Source organism: Populus nigra, chromosome 15, assembly GCF_951802175.1.
Source record: "Populus nigra chromosome 15, ddPopNigr1.1, whole genome shotgun sequence".
Lineage (NCBI taxonomy): Eukaryota > Viridiplantae > Streptophyta > Magnoliopsida > Malpighiales > Salicaceae > Populus > Populus nigra.
Genome location: NC_084866.1, coordinates 10,555,601 through 10,578,701, shown reverse-complemented (window position 1 = coordinate 10,578,701; position 23,101 = coordinate 10,555,601). Strand labels below are relative to the sequence as shown.

The 23,101-nt window shown below is 32.4% G+C and overlaps 2 protein-coding genes across 2 annotated transcripts; one reads left to right on the top strand and one right to left on the bottom strand.

The window, feature by feature from the left end:
- Positions 1–1,847: 1,847 nt before the first annotated feature.
- On the bottom strand, positions 1,848–8,992 carry LOC133674325 (adagio protein 1). Its single transcript, XM_062095372.1, has 2 exons — positions 8,454–8,992; positions 1,848–3,912 (listed from the first exon to the last, which is right to left on the bottom strand). Exons 1-2 carry the CDS (start codon positions 8,684–8,686, stop codon positions 2,304–2,306), a joined length of 1,842 nt encoding a protein of 613 aa, XP_061951356.1. The 5' UTR covers positions 8,687–8,992; the 3' UTR covers positions 1,848–2,303.
- A 6,503-nt stretch (positions 8,993–15,495) lies between these two features.
- LOC133674829 (homogentisate phytyltransferase 1, chloroplastic-like) lies at positions 15,496–22,682 on the top strand. The gene is made up of 13 exons (XM_062096094.1): positions 15,496–15,884; positions 16,060–16,107; positions 16,818–17,083; positions 17,163–17,246; positions 17,346–17,420; positions 17,831–17,914; positions 18,514–18,603; positions 19,127–19,228; positions 19,518–19,613; positions 19,750–19,821; positions 19,921–20,016; positions 20,639–20,743; positions 22,318–22,682. Exons 1-13 carry the CDS (start codon positions 15,830–15,832, stop codon positions 22,357–22,359), a joined length of 1,215 nt encoding a protein of 404 aa, XP_061952078.1. The 5' UTR covers positions 15,496–15,829; the 3' UTR covers positions 22,360–22,682.
- The last annotated feature ends 419 nt before the right edge of the window (positions 22,683–23,101 follow it).

Sequence of the window (23,101 nt, the reverse complement as noted above, 5' to 3'; positions counted from 1 at the left end):
CGTCCAACACGTCTAAGGACAACAAAGTTGATAGGGGCAATTCGTGTGTTGGAAAACACGGCAGTTAGGAGATGGTGAATTTTTTTTCCTCTCTTCTAATCTCGAGATTCGTGTCGCCTTTTCAAAATTCAATTGTGTCCTCCGGTTTGTATTTATTTCAACTTTATCCCTCAATAATTTGATTGCTATTTGTGTTGATTTTAATACTTTTTGAAGTTTTTTTTTATAATTTTATCCTTAAACATTTTATTTCATCTAATTTTTATATTCAATTTGATCCTTATTCTTTTAATTAATGTTTTTTCATTTTTTCTCCATTTGTTTTTCAATTTTCCCTCAATATTTTATTTCATTTAATTTTTGTATCCAATTATGGTCCTTTTTATTTTGATTGATATTTTTTATCCTTTTCTTAATTTATTTTTCTTTATTTAGTCCCTAACTATTTTATTTCATTTAACTTTTATATTAAATTTGATCATTATTATTTTAATTGTTATTTACTTTATTTTTTAATTTTTTATGATTGGAAAATTTGCTTTATTTTTGTTTAATGTTTGCCTTTTACAAGGTAACCATAGTCTTATGATATAGATAATTTGTTTTGAATATTAGCTCGATTTAAATTCAATCTTTTTTATATCCTTTGTTTACAAATTGATTTATTTTCAATTTCATAATTTAATATTAGATTGTTGTCCTTGAGATTTGTGAATTGTTCTGCTTTTCTTTTTATGAGATTATTTCAATTTTATATACTAGGTAAGGGATCAGTCGAGTTATCTCGAGTTGACTATAATTTTTTTTCTTAATATTTTTTCATGAAATTGATTTTTTTTCCACTTTTATCATTTAACATTAAATTATTATCCCTTGAGTATTGTGATTATTTTGGTTTTTTATGTGGGGTTATCATGGGTGTAAGTCAGTTAAATTAACCCATGTTGAATCAGGTTTTTTTATTGATTTAACTTTAGTTTTTTTTTGTCTTTTTTTATTTAACTTTTTTATCCCAATCTCATATCGCACATGACAAATTAGTAAAGTTAACCCATGTTGACACAAATTTTTTTTCTTTGATGTTTCTTTTTTTAAAATTAATTTTTTTAATTTTATTATTTAACATTAAATTATTAAATCTTGAATTTTATAATTTTTTTCTGGATAACTTAAGTTATCATCGCCTAAACATTATTTTTTATGCTAGAAAAAAATTTACCCTAAACATAATATAGTAGAAACCACTCATCTAATTAAAAATAATGACAATATAACTTTAAGATGGTATAATTTAACTGGTTAAGCCCTAGATTTGCATTAAAGGTCACCAATTCGAGTCCTATAAATCTTAGAGTCATTGGAGATTTACATGATTGTTAATTTCAGAACTCATAGTTAATTGAAGTATATACAAATTAGTTGAAATACCCACGTTAATAATAATAATAAAAAAAAATAAACAATGACAATATTGAAAACAGTAATGGCGAAGGTTATCACTCGGCAAGTTAGTGCTGGCACAGCTAAAACATTTCAAAACCAACCTTAGGTACCTGTTAGGGTATTTGTTTCGTTCTGTATGTTTCAAAAATACATTTACTTTTTTTTACTTTTTTTTTTTAAAAAAAAAACATTTACTTTAAAAATCATCAAATTATTTTTTTTTTAATGTTTTTCAATAATTTTAATATATTGATATAAAAAAACACCTGTAAAGAAAATTATTTTAATATACTTCTAAATAAACTAAAATAAAACACATTTAAAAAACAACTTCCACAGTAAAAGAAGGAAAGTAAATCTCAAACTCTTGGAGGTTATTAACAAGCTATTTGTCTAGATACAACTTACAAACCAAGCAGCACGCTAATAATATTATAAACATGCACCACTTTTTTTCTTGTTTTGAACTTCTGTTTGTTTAAGATTACAGAGCTGCATTAAGCCTACAAATATTAATAATACCAACCAGTCTATCGAGAGCCACTAACCTATAGAGGAAGAATCTCCATTGTGCATTTTGAACGGTACATTACATATGAACCTTACCAAAAAGAAAAAAAAACAAGTTGCATGTCACCTTATGTAAGTTCATGCCGGGTCAGAACTACTGGGTACAAGAAAATGCATTAATGGACACCACTTGGTACAGAAGTCCTGACTGGAGCAACGTTTGTCAACTGTTATTAGTGACCGAAACAACAGTCTCAACTGAGTTTCCAACAAATGATCTCTGTTTTCGGGGTTGAGGGCTTATAAGGATTCCTTTGCCACAACTTCCCATTGTACATACCTTGTGAAAATTAGGTGGCTGAACTTGCCAAAGACAGTTCATGGAGCTCACTCAGCATCCACTCCTCCCCAGTTTGACCACCAAGGACTATAGCCCTTGTCCCTCCAACAACACAGGTACTGTGCCCCCAAGCAAATCTTGGAGGTCGCCCGGGTACATTTAGAATCCTCCATGTAGGTTTCTCGTCAGTAGGATCAAGGAGATAAAGCTGCGAGGCAGAGTGAAGACCTGCAACAGAGCCACCAAAGATCAGGATTCTACCACCAGGAAGGCTCACAGCTACATGATCAAGTCTAGGTGGAGGAGCTATGCCACTAGGGTTTCCAGCACCAGGCATTCCACTCCCTGTTACACATCTCCAACAAGGTTCCTCCTCACTTAGATCCATAGTAAACACGTCACTGGAGCGGAACCGAAGGGGACCGCTCTTAGCCAAACCCCCGAACATCAATATTTTTCTTCCTCCATAAACTGAAAGAGTGTGACCTAGCCGAGATGGTGGGGTCCATGAAACTGGTATCTCCCTCCAGATAGGCTTCTCCATTGACAAATCAAGCAGAAATGTGTCACTGAGAAGTACTCCAGAATCTGCACACCCACCAGAGACAATTAACTTAGTGCCATCAAGGGTGCAGGAACTGTGCCATGATCGTGGAAGTGGAGGGGCCAATCCAGAAATCTCACGCCAAGTCGGAGGCTTGGCATCCAAATCCAAAATAAAGACATCATTCAATAGACCTTGCCTTCCACAACCTCCAAAGACCACCAAATGAGACCCATTGACACAAGAAAGTGTATGTCCCCACCGACCAGGAGGAGGGGAGCTCACATGGACATGTTGCCACTCTGGGTTACTGGAGTTCAGATCCAGGACAAAGGTATCATTCATTGGCTGCATGTTAACACCCTCCCCACCAAAAAGTACAACTCGATTACCAACTGCACAAGCACTGAAATTGCACCTTGAGGGTTCAACAGAACCTCCAACGGTTAGCTTTCTCCATGTTGCTGCTTCAAGAGTTGTCAATTCCCTAGCAAGCCGACCCCAGCCAAGTCTCTTCGCACCAGGCACAGTCTCTAGAACTCGAGTTGTTTCACTACCCCAAGCATTCTGACAGACCATTCTCCAGAGATCCTCATTCTTTGTCAGCTCATAGAGTTGTCTGCAGACAGAACCAATTGAAGCAATATCCCTTGGAGTCAAACGTGAAAGTATCTTAAGAGACAGTACCTCATCACTCAATTGCAGTATCCCACAGATGCCACGGCTAACATTACGATCACCTACTGGGATTGGACGATAGGTGGAAAAACCAGAACGAAACTTATCAGCCAATTTTGAAGACTCCTTTACTGAATAACCAGGCACGGGACCTAGATCAATATTAGCTTCGGTGAAGAACTGGATTCCAATAACATGAGTAATTGTGTCATCCTCCCCATATATAGGAGTAAGCCGCAGCCTGTTCATCAGTGGAGATCCATCTTTTCTGAAGTTTAACAACTCACCTTGGAATTCAATGCCCTCTTCGAGGCATCTTCTTATTTCCGAAACCACTGTGGAGTCGACCAATGGATGCCTTCGTTTAGCAAATGGTCCTCTGCATTGCAAGAAACGGCTGTAACAACAAGCATAGTTTTAGAATAATGAAAGAATAGCCAATAATCAATGACAACCATAAAATATCAACATCATAACAACCAAATAAACACATGGGCATGTGCATCACTGTATTCTACCAAACCAATACCCTATGAATGAAAAAAAGAAAATATGAGAAAATAAAGAAGTAAAGCCCTTGTACAACATTCAACTCTAAAATGATAAACACCTACAAAAACAAAAATTGCATATCATATCAGCAACTCTTACAACTTATAAGAGAATGTGGAGGCGGAGAAGAACCAAGACACAACTTCATGGAACCCAACAAATGTACTAAAAAATAACTACAAAAAAATGTACAAATAAAAAAATGTAAATGACACAGGAGATAGTGGTCCAACTCTGTTAAAAGTAGAAATAAGCATAGCAGCATCCAATTGGGCCAGCCTTCAAATGTATACATGTGTGATTCTATGCATGGTACTAAATCAGTAATGGATTGCAACCATTATGACAGTGAATCATAAGGAACTCTTAGCAAATTTTTAGCTCAAGCATGTTTTACACTTTTGGTAAAGAAACACAATGGTAAAACAGTGGTTAGTAATGACATAAACTGTAAACCATGACCTAAATTTACATGTAATAAAAGATCCATCTAAAAAAATGATCTTCATGGAGTCTCATACCAGTGGAGTTATCATCTCTAAACGAAAACTGAGGTAGAAGTTCAGTGTCGATTTTTTAAGCAAATATTTCAAGTTTAGTGCATGAATTAGTTGAAAATGAAATTCTATAAAAGAAAATGAGGTAGGATCAGGGTGCCGATAAGTGCTGAGAGAAGGGTAAGAAAAACATAAAAGAAACGAGGTCAAGGTCAATATGTAATGGCAGCCTATGTCATTGGCTTTTAAAGGATAAAACTGTTAGCATAAATAATCTTTAAATATGGGCTGCTAATAGCCAATGTCATTATGTAATGGCAGCTATGGCCATCATGGTGTGCTTTCAAAAAGCATGTTATGATGGCAAAAAAGAGTAACGGGAAGTGAAAATCCAATTATTGATCATTGTGTAGTAGCAACAGCCACTATTTATGTCATGGTTCTATGAATTCTCATCACGCGTCCATAACACATATATTAACTCACAAAGATATGTTGCTTAAACATTCGCTTAAAAGCGACACACGTTAATAAATCCTCTGTTAAAAACTTTTCCTATAATTTTGACTTGGCTCTATATTCAGAATTTTTTAAACTTTTTCCTATAAGTTTGACTTGGCTCTATATTCAGAATTTAAAATCAGCGCTCTACTTTCAATTGCCAATCTAGTGACCTTTCAGAAATCACAGGTTCAAAATTTAAACACTGATTTATAAATCAAGCTCCAGACATTATCAACCAGCTTTCGGAGCATGTAATGTTAAATGACATCCTTGAGCAAATAAAATGCAGTGAATCTAAAATGTAGTCTTGTGCATATACATCAGTTTCTGTATGGGAAAAATAAATTGAATCTTTATACAAAACTCAGCACTGCAGCTACACAACAATAATGTGTACAGCATACAATGACCACAACTGCTTTTGTTTTGTTCTGGGTAACTTCCCAGTTTTAGCTATTACCAGTGTACAGCTTCAGATCAATAAGAATTCTCTAAAAAAGTATCAAAGATATAACCTGCTGAAAAAAAATGAATATAGGGTGGAAGCAGTTCTCATAACCCAGTAAAGCTCTTACATGCTTGGAATTATAAATCAAGAGTTACATGCGAAGAGTCCTATCAATTAATGATATCAAGAACACATGAGATCAGTTACAAATACCATTGTAGCACCAATCTTGCAAACTGTACATTCACATTGAACCAAGACGGATAAACCACCTAGTGTCTTTGGCCACATAAAACATGTAATTTGTTTTACCAATAATAGTTGCTGCAATTAATGACAAGGCAGTATATTTTGATCATTAGATGATAAATTCCTCGCCATATTCAATATATCAACAGCTCTGGCCAGTACATTATATGTTACAAATATCAAATAATTAATCTTGAAATGACATCATCTGCATAGAGTTCATCATCGCTTATCTTTGGAAAACCATAACTCCAATGAGATGTTCTATCTAAGCATCAAATTTGCATTCCGATTCAACAAAGTTACAGAGTATATTGAAAGGAGAGATATGCTAATAAAAATTGGAAAACTATGAGACAATCCCAGATCAAGAAATATGGAGATATCTTTAGTCAAGGAGCATCACTGAGATGATCCCATACCAAAAAGATATGGTTAAAAAAAGTAACACATAATACCAGTTTTATTAAAACTTGGCGCCTAGTGCTGCAATTCTTATTTCTTTAATTAATACAGGCTAGTAAGAGAAATAGATAAAGTTAATACATGCGATAATTGTGAACACACAAGAGCAGAAGCCGAAGATTGAACTGACTCAATGCCCCACTATCCATGGTTGCAATGCACACACATGCGAACACACAAGCATTTCAGTGCATGAAGATAAGCTTGGCTGGTGTAACATTAATTAGGTAAAACAACACATTCCTACGCAAGCAAAAATTAGCATATGAGTTCTCAAGGTAGGTTGGTTTACTTGCCTCGACCAAAAAAATTAAAACTCCAGTCTCAGCTTTTTGTTACACTAAACCAGGATAGGTGAAATCCATAGATGCAACTTTACTCGCTACCAACAGTGTTGCTTTTTTATTCCCCTCTTGTCCAGTTTTTTTCCATTCACTAGACCAATTTTCACTATTACCAAACCCAAAACCACAGAGCACATATGGGCATCCTTGAAATTGAGGACAAAGAGCTAATCAAATAATAAACCATCAGATCTCCAGTAAAGCCTCAAGCTGTCAAGACATGGAATGTTTACTTAAAAAAATTTTAATTGGCAAATGAAATACAAACATTCGAGTACAGTATCGACCATTTGTTTGACATAAACCATTTCATAAAGCATCACAGAAACTGGGATCTATACATCTTCCCTGTAACCCATGCCTTTGACACTTAATACAATGACAACAAAATGTAACGAGATTAGAGTCCACACATCGCTGTGTCTCACCACAAAACAAATGCAGGAATTAAGCATAAACTCCACGAAGTTCCAAAAAATGTTCGAATGAAATAAAAATAAAATGAACCTCCCATTTTACTCCCAAAACAAATGCAGGCATAAAGCATAAATTCCACAAAGTTCCAAATAACATTCGAATGAAATAAAAATAAAATGAATCCTCCAATTTTACTCCTATCAGGGAGATTACTACTTTGATGCATTGGCATTTTGATACAACAGGAAATTGTTCATGACTTCACATCAACCATCATCATTCATCAAATTGACCATGTATTGCATAAATTTGAGGAGGTACCTTACTAATAATGGACAGCATGAAAGAAAATAATAACTGCTATCCAATTAAAGATACAGTTCAGAGGGGGGGGGGGAGTGTTCATTATACTCCTTTACACCTATACTGCCTACAGCAAGTTATGAATTTTGAAATTCTAAAATTCATTATAGGAACCACCTGCTCTATCATAAATTCCTTTTACAGCTTCCATAGAAAATCCCTTCAGAACCCTAAAATGAAGGGGCCCTGAGACAATAAATAAACGCCATTTTGGAAACAAGGTAGCTCTGAAAGGAACTAATATATTCATGGCCTATTTTTATTACATTATGACTATGTTTTCATTCCTGATTTTACTGGATTTGCCTACAGCTAAAGTCCGCTGACTCTAACTTTGAACCTATAAAAGTTACAAGCCATTCTTGGTAGCCTCAATCTACTATCAAAGTCCTAATTACCCGCTTCCTAATGGTATTTGTGCACCTAAAGGATAGGGAAAGGTAAGCAATTTATATTTGTCATGTTTCATTCTGTATCGACTAAAGAGAATTTCAAGCATTATTTTTGTTAATGAATGAATGCCTAGATTTCTTTCATTCCCAAATACTAATCTTCAAAATAAAGCATCAGCAGGTGGATTTCTCAAAAATCTCTCTCCTATGTCAAAATACTGCCCTTCTGAGAAGACAAGTTGGTTTTCATACACGTTTAGGTTGATGCAGTTAGCCAGCAATTAAGTGTCTAACCTGGAAGATACTTAAGATTTAATCACTTCATGAAGAAAAAAAGGCAAAATGCCTCATTATCACCAGCTTCCTTAGACATTTTCAATCTGTTTCCTCCCATTTCTCAAAAGATTTTAAGAGCTCCAAAACCAGAAGGTGGCTTCTCAATAACCAACAAAGCAAAAGGATACGAGCTCGCTAACTATTATTTGCCCCATGTCACCAAAGTCTAAGCTCAAGCACATCAAGTGACAAAAAAAAATTAAAGTAAAAAAAAAAATCCTATTTCTTGCCCTAAACATCAAAACCATACGTTCAAAAAATTGCCAGCTTCCTTAAACAAGATGATCTAAGTCAATTAAACCTATAGTAAAATAAAATTAAAAAAAAAGGTATAGAAAACCCTAAAGCTGAAAAAGAGAGAGAAAACATACCAATTACGGCCAAGAACTTCCTCAGCTCGATAGCCAGTAACCATCTCGAAAACAGTGTTAACATAAATAAGAGGATGGTCAGGTTCAAGAGCATCAGTGACAACAAATCCACAAGGAGCAGTTTGCAGCAAATTCTCGACAGGAAAAGGCAAAGGACCTCCTCCTCCGTCGTTTAACATGAATCCCTCCTCATCTTCCTCCCCGCTCAGATCCGAATCGCTGTCCCACTCCATTTCTTTTCCTTATCCCAATTTATTCAATTGCAATAAAATTCCTCTGAACCCCCATGAAATCAAAAACCCCAACAATAAAAAATGAAACACCCAAATCAAATGTTTGCAAATTTTAGAATCGAAGAGTTGGGGTATGGTGTTGTGAGGTGAAATGAAATAAGGAGATGGTGAGACAATGAGTGGTGGCTAGTGTTTCAGAAATTTAGCTATCACACCAAAATAAATAAACACTTTGTTTTCGTTTTGTTTTTTTTCTTTATTTCGTTTTGTTTTTTTCTTCTTCTTTTTTTTTTTTTCATTTGTTGTTCTCGAATGTGTGAGTGGTGCGTGTGTTTTGAGTTTTGACATGACAAGTGCGTCTCCGACTGGAAAAAATCTGGGGGCTTAACCGCTTCCGCTTGCCCACTACGCGAAGCTTTTGGTGTCGTTTTGGGCTGTTTTTTTTTTATATTAAAAAAAAAGTTTGTCTTAATATTATAAAACCAAAAACTGTGAGCTCATGAGTTTGAAATAAAATTAGAAAACAAAAACATTTTAATTTGCTAAAGTAATTTCAAATTAAAAATACTATTATAAAAATACCTCTCTTTTCTTTTCTTTTGTATTAAAAAAAAACCTCACAACACAAACTTACACGTGCACCCATACTGTACAATACAAATACAAGCTTTATTTTTCTACTTTTACGGAGACACGTGTATAAATACACCAAAGAAGATCAATTATATTATCATTATGTTCTGTTCGTAAATGGTCAGTATGTTTTATTCTGGTTACAAAAATAAAACAAAATTAGAATAGATTTCAATCTTGGCCAATTATTTAAATTCTTCCTAAATTTCGATTGGAATGTTTTGCTTCCATTCCAATCATTCTGTTTCAATTAAATAGTGTTGTTTTCTTGTTTTAATTTAAACAAATATATGTTTTTTTTTCATTTTATTTTTCAGCGATTATTTTATTGAATATTAGACTTTATAATTTATTATGATTTATTTTTTTATTTTAATTTAAAAAAATCTAGTTGACTTAAGTTTTTTTATCTATTTTTTTAATTAATTTTTTTTTAGTTTTATCATTCAACATCTTCAACATTTTGTTAATTATAAATTAATCTTTGTTATTTATTTTATTTTATTTTTTATGAATTATTCTAATCTCATAAATTGTATCACAGATTTTACCAGTTAACCGAGATAGACTTAGACTATTTTATTGTGTTTTTTTATATTGATTTTTTCTCAATTCTATCACTCGACAATGAATTTATTAAAAAATAAATTTTATAATTTATTTTTATGTATTTTAATTAGAGTTATATGGTATAAATTGAAAGTAAATAAAATATGAGAGATAGAATATCTTTGTCTTATTTTTCATATCCTAATTGTACAGGAGGTTTTCTAATTTCAAACCAAGCATATCCCAAAAAAGGTTGCCCTAAAAATTTATCTACAAATATATTTCTCTTCTTATCAGGGGCAACAATTTGATAAAAAATTTTATTATCTAAACAATAATATGTAGCTCCCTCTCTGATAAAAAAAGCTCACTCTCAATAAAATAAAAAAGAAAAAACTCTTTCTTCTAATATGTTTACCTTTTACTCATTTCTCTTAGTCATAATTTGGCAAGCCACGACCTTTCTCTCTTTTTATTCTTCTCTTGTTCTTGCCGGAAAACAAAGATCAACCCCTCTCCTTTCTCTGACCATGATAGGAAATTCCTACATCGGAACCCATCCTTCCATTTAAAACTTTAGCACCGCCGCCATGCAACCCAACTAAACTCATAGAGCCACCATTCATAACCACCACTACAGCCAAACCAACTCACATTTCAAACTTGTATCACCATAGTCTATATCCATAATAACTCAGCCACACCATAACCACCAAACAACATCATTCCAACCTTCACCATATATAGACGCCACTAGAACCATTCACCGTTCAGAATAACCACTCAAGCCAAACTTAGCCACACCTCGATCTCTGGCCAACATCTATGATCCCAAATATCATTATTCATTTCTTGATCATCATCATCAACAATAATAGTATAATTCATGACTAGTAAATAACACTAGAAAGAAAAACAACCACGTAGACAAAGAATGAAAGAAAAACAAAACCCCCTTCACCTTATCTCTCTCCATTAAAAGAGGTGGAGTGCTCTGCTGATGTAAGGGAAAAAAGAAAGGACGAGTTGTCATTGACATGTTTAGGGATGGGCATAAAATCCAAAAAACTAATTAAACCGAGAAAATTGAATTAAGAAAAAAAATAGATTAACCGATTAGAAAATAAAAAAAAATCTAGTTCGGTTCATTTTTTATTTCAAATATTTGAAACCGATTGAATCGGACTGAACTTAACCGATCCAACTATTACTTTAAAAAAATAAAAGAGATTATAAATAATCTAACACTAACCTAAACCAACGCCCGCATCCACCCCTCTTTCTCTTTGCCTCTCATCTCTCAAGTCCATTCCTACATCTTATCTTCTTCATCACACTCGCTTCTCTCCCCTTACAACAAATTCATGAACTACACCATTTGCATATAAGCTCTTTATTCATCTCCTTATCTTTCAAAAAAAGCCTTCACTCAATTGCTTCTTCAAAATGATTATGGTCAACATAAATGTTTAATAAAAGTACAAAACTGAGTTCTCATTTGAATCCAACTCATTTATTATGGACAGATTTATTTTCCTTCCAATCTTAATTGATCTCCAGTTTTTATTTTCCTTGATATTTTATGGGGTATTGCTTTTGCTTTTTCTATTATGTTGTATTTTGCAACTCTGATTTTGCTTGTATTTTAAATAAAATTCAATCATGTCTTGGTCATGTAAATTGAAATAAGCGTATTTGTAATGGTGGAATATATTTATCATGGACGATTCAAAATGCCCCAGGGATCAAAGATTGCCATGGAAATTTGATGAGTGATAAATTTGTTTTTAACGCTCGTGATGAGATTGGAAGGATGAGATGCATTGATTTTTACATTATCCAAGACATAACAATTTGGTCATGATATGATGTGAAATTTTGATTTGCTTGTGTGTTGTTTTTGTGTTTTACCATTGTCTACTTTGAATACATATTGTGTTTGAATTTTCATGTTAAATATGAAATTGTGTGCCCTTTAATTATAGTGTTCTTTTGTCATGTTTACATAAAAAAATGTTTTTTTAGCTTTGAAACTTGGTTTTAAAATTCCAAGCATGTTATCGTAATTAATTATCATGAGTGTTTGGTTATTAAAAGTTCAAAATTATCTGATCTAAAAATTTAAACTGTTAGGTAAGGTCTTAAAATATGATTTATATTATTATCTAATATATCATCTCAAGTAAAAACTTTTTAAACTTGAAACTTACACATGTTTACACTATTTTGTGTTTAATTTTTATCAAATAAATGAAAATGATGAGATTTGAACTCATCATTGCTTGGTTATCAAAGTTTTAGTACCATATCAGAAAATCATCTCAACTCAATAGCTTAAATTATTAAATAAGTTTTTAAAATATTATTTATATTATTCTCTAACTTTAAATATAAAATTGTGTGCACTTTGAAAATTGGTTTTAAAATTTCAAGCATGTTGTCGTATTTAATTATCACGTTCATGTGTATTTGTTTCATATATAATTTATTTTTCATGTTTACTCCGAGTTAAGTTTATATTTTGACCTCAAGCTAATCAAATCAAAGTTGTGTGCATGTTTTATTCCTATTGTTTTTTATGTTTACTTAAATCTTGTGTTTTTTTATGCCAATTATAAAATCATGATGTTGTTGTTTATTTCTTCTTCTTAAATCCATGATGACTTTAGTTTTCATACCAAAATTATTATATTTTTAAATTTTGAGTGTGATTTCTTTTATGATAATTTTAACTTTTGTGTGAAATCCTTTATTTTGGATCTTAAAATATAGTTTTGAATATATATATCCAAAAAAATCTTCTCAATTGCTTGGTTATTCAAAAATCACGATCCTTGATTAGTTGACCCCTTAAATAATTATATCTCTCGGTAGGGGTGATTATTTTTTGTTCGGTTTGATTTTTATTAAAAAAAAGCAATCAAACTAAATTTTTTAAAAAACCAAAACCGAACCGAAACCGGTTCAAACCGACTGGTTTCGGTTTGGTTCGGTTTTTTTGGACAAAAACCGGTTCAAACTGGTTTGACTTGGTTTTTTTTATTAGGCTCGGTTTTGACTCGGTTTTTTTGATTTGGCTCGGTTTGGATTCGATTCGGTTTTTCGTTTCAGACTTATAAAACCGAAACCGAACCGAACCGGTTGGTTTTTTTAAAATTTTAATCGGTTTTTTTCACGGTTTGGTTTTTTCAATTATTTTTTTGGTTTTTTAGGTTTAATCGGTTTTTTGATTTTTTTACTCACCTCTATTCCTCGGTTAGCATGCTCCTTTGTTTCTATGTTCTTTGATAATTATATAATTGATAGATAAATAGATAATACATTATTTTATTTTATTCTAATTAATATTTTTTTTCTTTTACTTTGATTTGCGTACTGAGATTTTCTTGTTTAAGGGTGCTCCAACAATGCCCTTGTGAGCTGCTTTTACAGTTTTCCGTTCAGTCACTGCTTAATTGGTTAGCGTACTTCTCAACGTTGCATGCTATTTTATTTTACTTATTTAGACTAAAGGAGCTATGTTATAGGTTCTTGAAATATAAAGGACTAAGTTATATTTATGTTGAAAAATTAAGGACCGAATAAAATAAAATCACTAGTACATAGTTGTCTTTAAATAAACACATAAACTATATAGGTGGTTTTTGTTACGCCGCAAGTCACATGTAAGCATATTTTAACATAAAAATAAATATTTAGGTTGTGGGAATCTTTTTGGTAGCCAAGTTTCACATAAAATCATGCCAGAATTATCCTAACATAACACAGTTAACATAACACAGTTAGCCTGGTAATTTCAAAAATAATTTGAACTATCATAAAAAAAAAAATGGTATGACTTTTACTAGATTTCAATATATTATTATTTTTTATAAAAATTATTAAGATAGCAATACATTGGAACTACCCGAGTTTCATGGCCTAACTCGCTAGATCTGTAATCTGGGTTATAGACTCTATCAAGTAGAGAAAAAGTTTTTAAACTATTTTTTATTTAATTATTTGATAAAAAAATTACTAACAAAATTAAGCAACAATTCAATATTATGATGTTTGGTCGAGACCGACAATCCCATGAGAAACAAATCGAAATAAATTATAAAGCCAGTTTCAAAGTAACCTAAGCTAACCCTTCAAATCCACGACACGGTTCATGGATTTGACTGAGCTTAATAATCTTTTTTTTAAAACTATTTTATATTTAATTATATAATATATACTTGTAAAATTGAGCACCAACCCAAATAAGATGTCTGTTTAACACTATAATAACCTAATAGAAAATAAATTAAAACAAATTATGAAACTCAATTTTTAACTACCTCAAGTTAACCCATCAAACTCGCGATTCAGGTCGTGGACTCCTTTACTTTTAATTAATAACTTTTTTTTGAAACTAAACTTTATTTTATTATTTGATAAAAAAATAGACGCTCATAAAATTGAACAATAACCAAATGCTAGGAAGTTTGTTTGAGACTATTATAGACTTATAAAAAACAAATTGAAATAAATTATAAAGACAATTTAAAATTAATAAAATATTAAAAGATAAAATTAAAAAAAAATAAAAAAATAACTTTGAAAGTTGAAATTAAAAAAAATTTTAAAAAAAAATAAAAAAAAGATCAATCATAGATTAAGCCTTTTAAAAAATGCCCAAACATGTATGTTTGGGACAAACAACAGGCATTGTGTCACCTTCCATTTCAAACTTTAGATATAACAGGTGGTTGGAATGTTGGACAATCGGGGTAAAAAATTTCCTTTTCAATAAAAAACACCAAAGAAACACCTTATGGACCTTAAAAATTCATTTATGATATTAAATCAACATTTAATTAATTAAAAATAAAAAATTAACTCAAATCCAAATTTTTTTTTGAGACCATGTCTACTTTTTTATGCAAATTGAAGGAAAAAAAAACTTTAATGAAACTCTCCTTACTTATGAGTACAAAGAATAACAAGTTTTATTATTGAAAAGTAACTTTTTGTCCTTTTTTTTGTGATTCAACAAATTTATATCCTTTTCCAAACTCACGAAATAAAATACAAAATACGAGCAAAATAAAATTTTGAATTAAATTGTTTAATTTACAAACTAAAGAGATCAAGAAAGAAATTTGATAAGATTCCAATGGCAAAAGGTACAAACGCATTTTTTTTAAAAGGCCTTATATTTTATCCTTATTTTAATTTTGATCTTCTCATTTTAAATTTTTTTCAAACAATAAAATTGGACTATTTTTCATCAAAACAAGTGTCAATTCAATAGCCTAACTTTTTTTGAGGTCATAACGTAGAAAATTCAAGTTGAAAATAAAAGAAATGGTTGAGGATCAAAGATAAAAAAAGATCAAAATTAATATTATATTTTTCTTAAAAACGAAAGTCTTCCTATTATTTATTTGTTTTAATTTTGGTCTTTTAATTTTTTACATCCAATAAACTCAAATTCTTTTTTTTTTGTTAAATAGAGCACCGGTGTTTTTAGTGGAGAAAGGAGAAAAAGAAAATTAAATGACCACTGTGAAAAAAACAAAAAGGAAAACAATGTGCAAATCCAGACAAGCCACATAAAACAAAAACTTATGGGTTGAAGTTTCTTCTTGTTTAATTAATAATGGCAACACGAAATTGATCATCTCCCATTTGCGGTTCAGCTGGAGTGCGGGACAGATATTTTCATTTCCCCAGCTGCATGCGAACAAGCGTAGTCGTACTCCTGTCGTTCGTTGCTAGACCAATATTAAAAACAGAAAAAAAGGGTTGCAATTTTTTGTTTGAAAATAGTTAATTTGCAGTACTGCCATTTGCTTCGAGTAAACATTTTTGTGCACATTTCACGTGTTTTTGGTTGATTACTACGCCTATCTGCCTTCCAAGCAGTATCTTTTGGAGCCAGGAGAAAAACAACTGAGAGTCCATTTCTTGATTGATCAAGGGATTGTCAAAAAAATGGAGTCTTTGCTTCCTGGGTCCTTTCCTCAGCTTTCCTCTTCACTTCCTTCTGGTATTTGTTCCTCTTTTCTCGTTTGATTAAAATCTCTGTTCAGTACTTTAATATATCCAGGTCGCTTTTTTTTCCTTCATTTTTCTGCTTTGTTTTATTTGGGCTCATTTATTTTTCCCTCTTTTTTTTTTTCATTTATATCTGATATTGCATGCAATTATTAATTGATTGACAGGTGGGAATTACTTGGGCGAGACCAATTTCAAAGTGGGTCATTCTCCAAGTATGTTTCTGCCTACTTCCTATTTTTGTTTTTGTTCTAAATATTATTGGTAATGGTATGGCTTCTCTCTCCAAAATTTGGTTGTTTTCCTTTTTTTTTTATTCTGTTCTGACCTCTGCTGATTTATAATTGCTTGTGCTGGTTTTGGATCAGAGTTTAATTCAATTTGGGGTAAATAACAATTGAACTGACAATACTTGAAAACCCATATTTTGCTGATCCGTTTGAATAAAAACTACTAAAAATGCTAAAACAAACGGTGATTGTTTAAGTTTTTTGTCCTTCAGTGCAAGCATATTAATTACTATAAAATTTTTATGCGGTGCCGTTGTTGTGAAAATGGGGTCATTTTATCTTAGTTACAAATCGTTGAGCAAGGGATCCATAGTTTATTAATTATCATATGCAACATGCCACCTCTTGAACTATTCAACTTTTAATGTGATTTTTTTATAAATATGACAAAGTTCATGAATTCTCATAGAATAGCTTATTTTGATAATTAGATATTCCTTTGCTCCTAAAATTTAGTTCCAGGGTGGGATTATGGTTCTGCATTTGTGTTTCGGAAATGGATTGTTCTTTTAGTTCATGTTGATTGTTTCCAGCTCTCTGATTTCAACAATTTTACATCTAATTACATACTCACTTTGCTTCTATATAACCACAATTCCCAATTGTTCTGATTGTCGGTATAACTGGTTCTATAGGAGAAGTTCAAGTTTACAGGTGCAGAGCAAGGAAGATCCTAGAAAGACAGTGTGTTGTTAGGTTTCAGCGGCATAATAGTGGATTTTCTGTGAAAAAATCTACAATTTACCGGGAAAATAATGCTAAGTTCTTAGTGCATGCTGCCTCTGGACAACCTTTTGAATCTGAGTCTGGAGCTTATAATCCTGAGAGTACTTCAAAATCTGTCAAAAATGCATTAGATGCTTTCTACAGATTTTCACGGCCTCACACTGTTATAGGCACAGTTAAGTCAAAGTTTGTCATATAAATTCAACAAAAGTTTAATGATCATTGTATGCCATTTCCAACTTTTCTGTCAACAGGCTTTGAGCATCTTATCAGTTTCTCTCCTTGCAATTGAGAAGCTCTCGGATATTTCTCCACTATTTTTCACAGGGGTGTTGGAGGTAATGCCCAACGATTTCAAGTTAATTTAAAGAGTTCATTAATTGGCTGAAATAATTAAAATCACCATCATTTATTTAATAATTATTTTGGTATTTCAGGCTGTGGCTGCTGCTCTCATGATGAATATTTATATTGTGGGTTTAAATCAGTTGACTGACATTGAAATAGACAAGGTAGCTTTTCTTAGTACATCACTGTAATAAATTAAAAACAAAAGGAATGGGAATTTTCCAACTAATAACTGAAGACTCAGTGGGCTGCAAGGATCAGTTATTTGTTGACTTTAAAGATCTTCTCTTGACTTTCTACCAAATTTATCAAATAGTCTCTCTTTTTTCTTTCCTTTTTGAGAAATGATCAGATAGTTTAGCGGTCTTTAAATATTAGTCCAGCAGTAGAAATGCCTGCAAAGTTTGCTTCCGACAATTTGATTGACCCTGTCTGGCTAAATTATGTTGAGCTGTCATTATTGGATTTGCTCAACTTGCTGTCTAGGTAGCTTGAATAACTTTACGAAAATAGATAAGTAGATAGGTTTATTTGGATTTCCATTGCTATATGTGTACTGTATGTTTCATTGCAGGTTAACAAGCCATATCTTCCATTGGCGTCGGGGGAGTATTCCATAAGTACTGGTGTGATGATTGTTACATCTTTCTCTATCATGGTATATATATTCAAGAATATTCTTATTGGTTGATTGTTACATGCTTATAGTTGTGGATAATTCTTAAATTCTTATGATTGCACAAATGTAAATATAGCGTTGTCTTCTCTGTATCTGTCTGCTCAAAATTACCCTACGAAATTAGTGAATAGCTCCTGTAATCGTGGTTAGAAAATCTCCAGCTAGCAAGTGGAGAGACCCATAACATGCACTACAAGGCTGTGCCAACTCAACCATTGCTCAATATACTGTTTGAGAATTGATTGCAATATTATTCGCAGTTGCAGGACAGGGTGGGTGGGGATTGATTATATGCCTTCATCTGCAAACCAGTTTTTCAAAATTGTAGTGGTATCTTTTGAAATATCATAATTTATTTGTATTTTTCTTTCTTCTTTCTTGTCGATGGATATAGTATGAATAGTAAATGAAACTTGGGGAATGTTATTAGATGGTCCATGATTTGTAGTAAAATACTGTGTATTTGTAAATCATCCATTATAGTAGGTGGAGTTTCTCTTTCCACATTTAGAATACTCATTGACTGTATTTGGATTGTGGATTCCAATGAAAAAAACGTTAATTGCTCCTTGTTCCAGAGTTTTTGGCTTGGATGGGTCGTAGGTTCGTGGCCATTATTTTGGGCTCTTTTCATCAGTTTTGTTCTTGGAACAGCATATTCAATCAATGTGAGTTGATCGAACTACCACTACAAATGCTTGTGCACATATGCAAGCACACCTTTAATTTCATGCATGCTTGTATATTCTTTTCCGCTATTATTTCTTTTATTGGAATTAAGAGGTAAAAAATTAAATAGCTATCTTTTGTGTATCTTGCATTCTGCAGCACTTGTTTCTTGTTTACTATATAAAAAATTTGCAGTTTTGCATTGGTGAACTGTGCATGGAGGCGTCATGTCATTTTAGTGATGTAATTGAGCTAATAAAGCTGATGGCATCGGATGTCACTTTTGTCTGCATATCACTTTCATTTCAAGAAATAAGGTTTCTTTCCGGGTTAAGTTCAATTAGCATTCATATTTTGCAACTTTATGGCCTTGCAGATTATGTTTTCTGATAGTGCTTACTGGATCTTTTATTACATCAGTTTCTGGTCACAATTTTGGAAGATTCTGTCATGGTTTAAATGATGATGTATTACATGGTTGGTTTCTAATTGAATGGTCATTGTATCTTTGTGTTATTTCAGCTGCCACTGTTGAGATGGAAAAGGTTTGCGTTCGTTGCAGCAGTGTGCATCCTAGCTGTTAGGGCAGTGATTGTTCAACTTGCCTTTTATCTGCATATGCAGGTACTTCTTTCCTAAGCATATGAATAGTAACTAGAAAGATATGGAGTACATAAAATTAAGGGCCTCCAAAACACCTTTACTGGGCTTTTCCCTGCAGAACACTGTGTCGCACTTTTTGTTGTGTTGGTGCCTTAGACTGTTCTGACTGGAATGTAATGAAAATGACCATCGTTGTTGTATTAAGCAATTTTCTGGCATATATGAGTGTGGAAACTTTTAACTTTGGAGTCTTGTTACACAGCCACTAACATGTTAAGAGCCTAATTATTACTGTGCTGACAATTTCCAGACCCATGTGTATGGAAGACCACCTGTCCTTTCAAGACCTCTAATTTTTGCAACTGCATTTATGAGCTTCTTCTCAGTTGTTATAGCACTATTCAAGGTAAATGGGATTTATTTATTTATTTCTAATTTCAGTAATAATAGAGGAGTAGAGGCAGGCAATTTTGGAGTTAGCTGTTTGTCAATAAACATGTTCCTGTAAATTAAAGAGATTTATTTTCACCTTGTATGGGCAGGACATACCTGATATTGAAGGAGATAAGATTTTTGGCATTCGGTCTTTTACAGTGCGTTTGGGACAAAACCGGGTCAGTTTAGAACATCTTATACATTTTTGAAATGTAAACCTCCTAGTAACCTTTGTTTTTACTAATGTCTCTTAGCTGTACTTGTTTTCCCTTGCTCAGGTATTTTGGACCTGCATTTCATTACTTGAAATTGCTTATGCTGTTGCCATTTTGGTTGGAGCAGCATCTTCCTATACTTGGAGCAAATATATCACGGTAGTGCTCTTGCTTCTTTATTTATAAAGCTGACATTTGTGAATTTGTATAGATTTTCTTTCTTCTAGAGTACATTCAGTGATATACTTTCTTCCTTATTTTGTTTTTGAAGTGGAAAAAAATGACTAGAGTGTTGGAACACATGTTTCCACAAGTCAGCTGAAATGATTACATAAATGTTTATTGTTAAGCATATATCTAAGTTATAACTGGCGTTCCATGCGAGTTCTGAGACCCTGCATTTTTTAAATTCCTGTAACGATGGCTTCCTTTACAAATTGGCAAAATCTGAAGCATTTAGAAACACTTAGTCTAACATGGATTCCTTTACAAATTAGCAAAATCTGAAGCATTTAGAAACACTTAGTCTAACATGGATTAGTACTGACTCTTAGATAGTAAAAACTGTTGATTAAAAGGAGATCTAATTTACGTCTTATCATAAACTTGCATTGGAATGAGGGGTGAGGGGGGATTTCATATACTGAGTGGTCCGAGATCTTCTATCGAGATGTTGGCTGGATGCATGTATTATTTATAGTTTCATAAAAAGAATGATGAAATTTTTTTCTTACTTCCACTGTTACTCATGCTTTGCTTTAAACTCATTGCATTTGGCTAGATATTGGGTCATGGCATCCTGGCTTCAATATTGTGGAACCGTGCCAAATCTGTTGATCTGAAGAGCAAAGCTTCAATAACTTCCTGCTACATGTTTATTTGGAAGGTAACCATCTACTTTAGATTATGAATTCAACATTGCTGGAAGAATGTGTAAAAATAGACTACCCTATAAAACTGGTCAATGTCACTCCAAATAAATCAATGAATAGATAACATGTTTATTTAGCGTGCAATGCTTCTCATTGCATGATTTCTGTTATATATTTTTTCTTATCATCTTGAACTTCAGCTTGTTTGGAACCAATGTGAAATTGAATTCAATTCCACATGTGATCTGAATTCAATTGATAACTCATTACAATTCTTATGTTAGGAATAAAATGCTAAATCACAATTGAATTTAATTATACTATTTGGAATATCAGTGGAATTAAATTGAATTAGCGATCTTGACTAGTCTGCCTTTAATTCAAAATTGCATGATATATCAAAATTGCATGGCATTCAGCATGGAGCTTTTTCCAAGCTATGCCCTAAACTTATATTCAATAGAACTAGAAGCTTAATTGTTTATATTTTGTATTGTAAAGGACATGTTTAGTTGTCTGCTCTCCCACTCTCTCCCTCAATGAAATTTTCTTCCTTTAGCGGAGAAAAAGAGACACCATAGAATAAACATATACAATATAGAAAAATAAAAGAGAAGGACTCAACTTGCAATTATCCATGTTAATTGTCAAACAAAGTAGAGAGCAGTACTTTGAAACCCATTGAACTATGATCGTGCCAACTGTTATGCTCTGAGCAACAAGAAGCATCCACCATTCTCCATTTCCCCATAGAGAAAAATTGCTTTCATCAAATACAAGAATAGTTACCTATTAAATACAATGTAAATAGGTGTCTGGAAAATCATATTATTAGGTAGGAGAAGGTAACATAGATGTTCAATTTAAAGTAAAAAGAAGTTTTTGTTGAAAAAAATAAAGAGGGTATTTTTAGAATAGTATTTTCAATGTTAATTTTAAGAGGAATTGATTTACAAATTAGAGGGTCTCCCCTCTGATTTACTTTTGTCTATTTTTTATGATTTGAATTCCATTTGGAATTCAAATCAATACATCAAAAGGGTTCCGAACACAAGTATTGATTTAAGCTTTAGAATTGAATTCAATTCCAAATAGTCTTACGTTCTTATTTTGTAAAGAGTTCAATCTTTCTGTACTAAGAAAGTTGTCCAACTTTTTATTCTTATTCATTATTGGCTAGGAAGTTTGAATTCAAAATCTAACAAACATGCTCCTTCATTGCTAACTGATCTGATTGAGTTTGCATAAAAATCTGGAAATCAGCATTCGATCTTGGTTGCTATTATCTCTTTCCCATTACCTTGTTTTTTATTTTTTTTTCATCTTTTGGATAGGATTGTAGTATAAACTTAGAGAAATATCACAAATAATTAATAATAATGTTGGCTGGTCTAGTCTACACAGAGCTTGTTTATGCTGGTCCAAATTAGAGATAGTACATGCCTGGGTGCTGGTGGATCGTTCTATTTATATCAAGAGTGAATTGGCAGACTACACAAGCTTTACATCTTTACACAGTGATTAATCTGTTTCTCCGAACTTAATAAATTGGTGTGACTCTTTCTAACATGAAGTGTTCCTCTTGCAGCTGTTTTATGCCGAATACTTGCTCATACCACTTGTAAGATGATAATAACCGAGCACTCTAGAAAGTGGATCCATAAATTCTTGACAATTATGCTCTGTCCGAACGAAACTTGAAGATTCCGTGAGGTATTGCATGGCCTGGCTTCTTCTGATAAATTGTGAAATGGAAGTTTAACGTGGTTAGAATATCGGTGCTGGAATGTCATTATCATGCAATGATAGCAGCATGCTGTTGCATTCTTGATCACGTAATAACGTAAGATCTTCAATTTAGTTACAATCGATCTTGAGTTGTGCTTTGGCTCTCACTTGATTTGGAGCGAGGACTCCATGGAATAAATAGTTATGAGATGTTTAAATGGCCTACCATCCCGAATTCAAAGAGTCCAACGTGTTTCTCGATATTAATGTCTTCCATTATCCTGCAAAAGTGCTATTTGGTTTGCGATCAGAGACGAGATCTAGGCCTTCTTTGAGAAGTGAATATTTTTTTGTTTTGTTTTGTTTTGTTTTTTTGCAAAAATACTGATTGAAATAGTAAAATTTTTATTTTTATCAAATTTGTTTTTGGTGCTTGGAGAATATTGATTGAAAATAAGTTTATTTTTTATGATATTCTATTTCTATAACAGAATTTATATGATTTAAAATGTATGATTATTGTATAATATAACTTATTTTGTATTCTAATATATTTTTTTAGTACTAATATTATCTAATTTAAAGTAATGTATGCACAAATATATCGAATTAATATACTTTTATACTGCATGTTAGCATATCCA

Coding starts and splice junctions, on each gene's coding strand:
- LOC133674325 (XM_062095372.1), bottom strand. CDS start 8,686: ATGGAGTGGGACAGCGATTCGGATCTGAGCGGGGAGGAAGATGAGGAG. Junction 3,913..8,453: donor GAAGTTCTTGGCCGTAATTG/GTATGTTTTCTC, acceptor TTGTTGTTACAG/CCGTTTCTTGCAATGCAGAG.
- LOC133674829 (XM_062096094.1), top strand. CDS start 15,830: ATGGAGTCTTTGCTTCCTGGGTCCTTTCCTCAGCTTTCCTCTTCACTT. Junction 19,822..19,920: donor TGCGTTTGGGACAAAACCGG/GTCAGTTTAGAA, acceptor TCCCTTGCTCAG/GTATTTTGGACCTGCATTTC. Junction 20,017..20,638: donor CTTGGAGCAAATATATCACG/GTAGTGCTCTTG, acceptor GCATTTGGCTAG/ATATTGGGTCATGGCATCCT.